At 51.5% G+C, this 7,397-nt stretch overlaps 1 protein-coding gene across 1 annotated transcript; it reads left to right on the top strand.

Annotated features, from left to right (window-relative positions):
* The first annotated feature begins 262 nt into the window (after positions 1–262).
* Orai3 (ORAI calcium release-activated calcium modulator 3) lies at positions 263–5,977 on the top strand. The gene is made up of 2 exons (XM_047533112.1): positions 263–1,349; positions 4,485–5,977. Exons 1-2 carry the CDS (start codon positions 1,122–1,124, stop codon positions 5,133–5,135), a joined length of 879 nt encoding a protein of 292 aa, XP_047389068.1. The 5' UTR covers positions 263–1,121; the 3' UTR covers positions 5,136–5,977.
* The last annotated feature ends 1,420 nt before the right edge of the window (positions 5,978–7,397 follow it).

Raw genomic sequence — 7,397 nt, 5'->3', positions numbered from 1 at the left:
AGTGCTAAGGCTGGAAATGGCCCCTCTAAGTTGCCATGGGAACTTAGTAACAGACTCTTGGTCCTCTCCCCCGCCCCTTCCTCCCGTGTTGGGGTGGGGTCTTGGGAGTCAGAGGGAGGAGCTGGGTCAGGCTCCGCCCCTCAGCCCAGGCCTCTGGGGGCAGCCGGGTTGTACTATGTAGGGGAGGGGGAAATCTATCCACATACCTCAGGTAACAGGGAGGTGCGCGGGTGGGGGGAGGGACTGGGCGGACCAAAGGCCGAAGGGGAGGGGGGCCTGGGGATGGAAAGGCTTGAGGTTGAGGCCACTTGAGGGAGGGGGAGGAGGCAGCCCGGCGAGGGGCGTGTTGGGGACCCAGCCGGGCTGGGCCCCTGGGCCCCAGGTCTGTACAATATGGTTTGCTATAAAACTCAAAATCTTCCAGCCGGGGCCACCGACTTCGTGTGTGTGTGTGTGTGTGTGTGTGTGTGTGTGTGTTTTTCTGTGTATTTGTGTGTGTCTGCGGCGTCGGGGGAGTATGGATAGGGTGAAGATGGCCAGAAGTCCCACTCCAGGTTCTTGGAGGAAGGGGCTCTTCGGATAGATCTGAGAGTTCCTGCAGAACGGAGTCACCTTTCCCGACTTCAGTATTTAGGTTGCGAGGGTAGGATTTGGGGGTTTGGACACCTGGGACTATCCAGGTATACCTAGGAGTAATCTGGGCTCAGGGACCACCGCCCCCCCTCCCCGTCCCAGAAAGGAACTGAGTGTTCACCTCGGTCGGGTTCGGGTGCATGGACATTTTTGGCGGATGGGGGTCGCGAGGTACCCCCAGATCTTTCCTTTCGTGCCAGGGACTGCGGGGGCTCGGTCCCCCGGCTCCACCCCATCATGTGGCCGCCCCGGCTCCGCCTCTGCCCCAGTTCCTGTTTCGGCCTCTGCCGTCCCGCTTCGGCCCCTGGGGCTCCCCGCAGACGACTGTTTTCCGCTGGGGCCCCTCTCTGGGAGTCCGCCGCCCGCATCCGCGTCCACCCCGCCGGGGGATGGGGTCTCCCCGCTGCTCGGACCGGCCCTTATGGGGTCCCCGAGGCGCCTCGGCCCCTCCGTGACCACCCGGCGCTGCTGGTGCTGCCGCCCCCAGGATGAAGGGCGGCGAGGGAGATGCGGGCGAACAGGCCCCGCTGAACCCGGAGGTCGAGAGTCCGGCGGGCTCGGCCACGTACCGGGAGTTCGTGCACCGCGGCTACCTGGACCTCATGGGGGCCAGTCAGCACTCGCTGAGGGCACTCAGCTGGCGCCGCCTCTACCTCAGCCGGGCCAAGCTCAAAGCCTCCAGCCGCACCTCTGCCCTGCTGTCGGGCTTCGCCATGGTGAGGGGCGGGAAGGGGCACGCGGGGTGGGGGTGAAGCACATGGGGGGCACCGGGTCGGAAATGAAGTAAATGGCACCCCGAGAAATACAGGACAGAGGAAGGGAAAAATGGATTTTTTAAGGACCGAAGGGGAGAACAAGCAAGGTCCAAATGACTGAAGAAGTCTCTTTATATTGGGAGGAGAGGTGTAAACAAAATCCTAGGACTATAAACCGGACCATGAGGAACATTAGTCCCATAGGTGTCTGGGAAAGGGGGTTAACAAATCAATGACAAATATGCAACGGTGGAACAAAGTGGTCCCAAAGGAGCATATTCCCAGCAGGAATGGTTACTAAGTCCTCCTGACCCGGTTCAAAGGCAAATCAGAGCTGGATGGGGGCTATATCAACATGGCCAGGGGGTCTGGAAGAATGAACTGTATGGAGGGGTCACCCAACTGAAGGAGAGCCCATCGCAAGAAGGGGCTACTCCCTGGTAGGGGCAGAGAGTGCCAGATTCACCCAGGAAAACTCGGAAGAGATGATGCCTGAGGAAGCCACTGGGGAAGGAAGCTAATCAGGAAGCTGATAAGTGATTCTCAAGCTGATAAACTGCAGGTGTGGGAGGATGATACCTACTAACGGTCCCACAGTGGCCTCAGGAAGTGGGACTGAGGGTGGTCCAAGGGTGCAGTCAACAGAGGTAAGTCCTGGCTCCTCCCTAGGTATGGCCAGCTGTGTGACCCTAGACAAACCTCCACTCCCTGACCAGCCAGTGGGAAATTGTGAGATCATGGAGGGTGCGTCCTCTGTAGCCTGCTAAGTGCCTGCCCAAGATAAGCTGAGATTGTTGTTATTGGGAACCCTAGATCCAGGCGTGTCAGAGCAAGACCTATTCACCAGAGGTGGCTCAGACCAATATATTAATTGAACAGGTGTGAAAACAGGCTCTGCCAATGGCAGCAGGGGAAGGGTATATAGAATGCAACACTATTAATCCAGGGTTTCCCCCCACCTTCATTACAGGAAGCATGGGGTCCTTGGAGAATGTGCTCCTCCTGTGTGTGTGGACACAAGAGGTAGCTGAAGTGGGGTCATAATATCCCTAGGTGATTTGGGTTAATCCTGCCCCTTTCTGTGCCCTAGCCTCTGTATTTGAACGATGACAGGGAAAATCTGTAACCCTAAGGATCATCCTAGGCCTAGTTGTTGCATGGGGAGTAAAGGACAGGGGTTGTCCCAGAATCCATAGACTAACCCCACATTTCCTGATGGGGATGACATCTGGAAACAGGGAGTTGAAGCCCCTTCATCTGTATGGACCACAGAAGGAAGGACACAGCCAGCCATGGACCTAGCTGAGCAAAGTGAGCCCCATGGTCCAGCTTATTCCAAAGGGGACGATCTGGTGTGCTGTTGGACTTGCAGGTTGCTAGGGTGACAGCTTAAGGGTCAGAGCTTTCTCGGCAGGATCAAGAGGCTGGATATGTATGTTCTAGGGGCAGGACTGGCCCCAGTCCTGACCAGGGAGATCAAGCCTGGGCCAGACCCTGGGAAAAACCAGAACTAAGCCTGGCCCAGATCCCTGTTTGTGGATAACACCTGCTGACATCTGCCATGGCCCAGTTTCCCAAAATACTCAGCCTGTCTTCCTACCATCACCTGCCAGGCTCTCCACCTTCCTTTTCCTTCTCCCAGCCCCAGAGCAATCTAATAGATCCTGTAAGAACTAGGGATGGGGAAATATCCAGATTCGGAAACCCAGGTGGCCTGAGTTAAAATAACAATATTAAGATTGTGTTCAACTGTTGCTTAGTACCAGGTATTGTGCCCAGAACTTTTCATTTGCATTCTTTCTTTTATCCTATGAAAGAAGTATCTTTTCTATGATCATTTTAAAAATTACATATTTTTTTAGTTGTGGTAGACAATACCTTTATATTTATTTTTATGTGATGCTGAGGATCAAACCCAGTGCCTCACACATGCTAGGCAAACCCTCTTCCACTGAGGTACAACCCCAGCCCTACTATGGCCATTTGGGAGATGAGAAAACTAAGGGTCAGAGATGTTAAGACATCTTCCTAAGGCCCCACAACAAGTAACGGGCAGGATTTGAACTTAAGCAGTGTGGCTCTATAAACAAATTTATATTTGCTTAGAACACAGTCATCTACTCAAATGTTTTTGAAGGCTAGGCAGGTAATAACAAATGCCAAGTTGGCTGGGTGGGGATTTGTGATCAAGAGACCCCATGACTGTCCAAAGGGAAAAACCATGATTCAACTCTTAACTGATAATTGTCATGCTGTAATGTCGGACTTGGTGTGACCAGATCTGCCAAATTTTCAGGAGGATCTAGAAATAGGGATTATTTATATGAAATCTCCTGAGTTTTAAAAGTTGGCCACTTATTCAGTTTTTTATAAAGCACACTGTATGAGCCAAGAAAAACATGTTTGCAGGTTGGCATGGTGTGCCAATTTGCAAACTCTAGCTTTGCACTTTAGCATCAACTAAAATAATAACAGCAAATACCTGCCTAGTGGTTACTGTGTGCCCAGACACTGTTCTTAGCACTAGATGTGTATTATCTCATTTAATTTTCCCAAAACCCCTATACAGGAGTTAAGTGCTATTACCAATCTTCATTTTCCAGATAGGAGTTTGAGCCACAGAGAGAACTAAGTCACTTGCTCATGATTCCAGAGCTGGCTAGGTGTGGTGGCACATACCTGTAAGCCCTACTACTCAAGTAGGAGGCTGAGGCAGGAGGATCACAAGTTCAAGGCTTGCCTGGGCCACATAGTGGGATCCTGCCTCAAAGTAAAAATTAAAAGGGTTGGGGATGTGGCTCAGTGTGCCCCTCGGCTCAATTCTCAGTACTGCAAAGAAAGAAAGAAAAAGAAGGAAAGATTACACAGCTTATAGAGTCAAGAATGAACCCAGGCAACCCAGAGTTAATTCTTTTTAAACCCTATGTTATGACCAGGTTAAACTGTCAGAAACATGTCATCCAGCCCTTTTGATAGCTAGGTGGGGAAACCAAGGCACTGTTCAAGGTCCTAGGGATATAGCAGTGATGTGTCCTAAAAGACACAAAGATTCCTTTACTGTCAAGGCACTCAATCCATCCTCTCTTGTGCCCACAGGTGGCCATGGTGGAGGTACAGCTGGAGAGTGACCACGAATACCCACCAGGCCTGCTGGTGGCCTTTAGTGCCTGTACCACTGTGCTAGTGGCTGTGCACCTCTTTGCACTCATGGTCTCCACATGTCTGCTGCCCCACATTGAAGCCGTGAGCAACATCCACAACCTCAACTCTGTTCACCAGTCACCGCACCAGCGACTCCACCGCTATGTGGAGCTGGCCTGGGGCTTCTCCACTGCCTTGGGCACCTTTCTCTTTCTGGCTGAAGTTGTCCTAGTGGGCTGGGTCAAGTTTGTGCCCATTGGGGCCCCCCTGGACACACCGGCCCCCATGGCACCTACATCCCAGGTGCCTGGGACTCTGCCACCAATGGCTTCCAAATTCCCACCATCTTCAACTTCTGTAACCCCATCACAGGATGAGCCTTCTGAAGCCTGCCCACCCAGGCAAACATGTGGTAGTAGTGGTGGGGTTCATGGGCCAGGCTGGCAAGCAGCCATGGCCTCCACAGCAATCATGGTACCTGTGGGACTTGTGTTTGTTGCCTTTGCCCTACATTTCTACCGCTCCTTGGTGGCCCACAAGACAGACCGTCACAAGCAGGAACTAGAGGAGCTGAGTCGCCTGCAGGGGGAGCTGCAGGCTGTGTGAGTCTGGTGTTAGTCTGCTGCATGCACTGCCTCCCTGAGGGTCTGCAAGCATTCCCTACTCCAGGAGGGAGCCAATTCCTGTGGCCACTCTCAGGTAGAGAACAGTTTCTTGCCCATGTTCCCACATTCCCAGGGAAACCCTGTTGGTTTTCCCATTGTTTTTGTAAGTTCTACTCTACTATTCTTCCTAATCTGGGAAGAATAAGGAAGAAAATGGAACATCCTCAGTCCAAGAATCCTGGGGTAGACACAGGGAGGCAGGTAGACCCTAGAGGGATGTTTGGTGTGCTGACCTTCAGCTGCTTGCTCCTCTACAGGATATGGAGATCAGAAGGTCATATACCTACACAGCTGCCCCTGAAGGCCATCAACCCTTACTTCATTTGTGTAGAATGTAATTTGCAGTTGAAATTTTTGGGGAAAATTTCCCCTGTAACCAGATTTTGATGGGGCCCACATTCTTGCTTTGGGTGACTATAGAGGGATTCTGGTGTTTCTGTGACAGATATATGCCCATCCCTTCCTAGGAGGAGCCTCTCTATTTTTGGAGGTTCAAGCCCACCCTCCACTGTTGACCTGTGGCCACTTTCAGAAGGGGGAGACCCTGCCTCACTGCTCTAGGCCCATACTCACATGCCTATTATCAGGTTCTCACCCTGCTGGCCCCTGGCTGAGGGGTCTTGCAAGACTGAGGACCTGTGTGCCCGTCTGACTCGTTAGCAGGGGCTGGGTGAGGAAGCTTTAAAGGGATAGGGTCCAGTCCCCAGTCCTTAGAATCAGAGCTCTTTGACACTGAATTTTTGATGCACCTTGTTTTGTATAATAAATTGTTTTACAGATGTCCTGGTGGCTGTGAATTGGGTGAAGGGAAAGCCTTCTTGGGGTAAGTTTACTTGTTCCTAAGAGCCAGTGGAGGAAAGTGTGCCTGGTGGGAAGTGGATTCCAGGTACAACCTCCATCAGGAGCTGATAAGGGCCAGTTGCTCCTCAATTTGGACATAGTTATTCCAAGGTTTGAAACTACTGTTCCTGAGTTCAGGGTCTCTATCTGTTCAATTGAGGATTTCATGTAAGTTTTTGCATGATTCATACTTCATCCTAGGAACTTTATAAATCATCTCATTTAATCCCCACAACCACCTCAGGAAACAAAAATTTATCACTTCCATTTCAGAGATAAGGAAGCTGAGGCCAGGAAGGCTGATGACCTTGCCTAAAGCCACATGGCTAGTCAGGGAAACTGAACTTGAATTACCTTTACCATCACATGAGAATCTCTTTCTGATTGAAAGAAAGAACATATACCTTTCAACTAGGACCAAAAAAAAAAAAAAAATCGTGATCTCATCTGTGCCTTCATGTAATTTTTCCAACTTCATTTCCCTCACAACTTTAAAGTCCTAAATCTCTCTCTTCTTGTGGTGGGAGACCTTGGAAAACTCCCCTTTTCCCTTTCCTTATTGCTCAAAATGGTGAATGTGCAGCCTTTCCTACACTGTTCTGACGTCTACAATAAGTCCTGTATGACAAGAATTACAATCCATTTTTAGAAGAAGAATCTTAAACTTAGGGAGGTCGATGGCTTGCCCAAGGTCATACAGTGAGGGACTCAGTCAGGCAGAAGGGCCTGGTGGGAGTGCAGCTCCTCCCGAGAAGGGCTCCTGAGTCCACACCGAATAGAAAGGGTACTCAGCCTCAGGGAGTCCTCAGCTCCAAGGTCCCAGGTTACTCCTGGACGGGTGCTGCCCTCAAGCGGTGAGAACCTGTGAGCATAAGGAGCCACAGCTGAAGAAAGCGGGAACGAGAACCATCGATGTTTGTATTCCTGTACATTCTTTTTTTACACGACCCACATAAGGGCCTTTAGGTCCTACTTAGGTTTATCGGAGAACCCTATGACTACCTCAGTTTTAACCATAGAGCTGGGCTCAGCACAGCAAAATGCAGCACCTTCAGCAGGCCTCAGTCTCGCCATCTTTCAAGTGAGCGTCTCAACAGAGGCGCAAGTGGAATAACGGGAAGAAAACTCCCGCTGCATATGCGCGGGACCAGGCAAACTGTCTGAGTCACCGCTCCTCGTTGTATTTTTCCACCTCCCGATTGGCCGGGTTCGGTGGGTCCTACAGGAAGCTCCCCTGCAACGCCGGGCTTCGCACGCCCTGGCCACGCCCCTATGCGCGCGGAGGCCTGACCCCACCCACAACAGGATCCGCAGATTCGCTAGGCCGGCTCCTCAGCTGAAAATTCTCATCGTACTCTGAGAG

The sequence above is a fragment of the Sciurus carolinensis genome, chromosome 18 (genome assembly GCF_902686445.1).
Source record: "Sciurus carolinensis chromosome 18, mSciCar1.2, whole genome shotgun sequence".
NCBI classification, from domain to species: Eukaryota; Metazoa; Chordata; class Mammalia; order Rodentia; family Sciuridae; genus Sciurus; species Sciurus carolinensis.
Note: the sequence above shows the minus strand (reverse complement) of the source record. Positions and strands in the feature narration are given on the sequence as shown.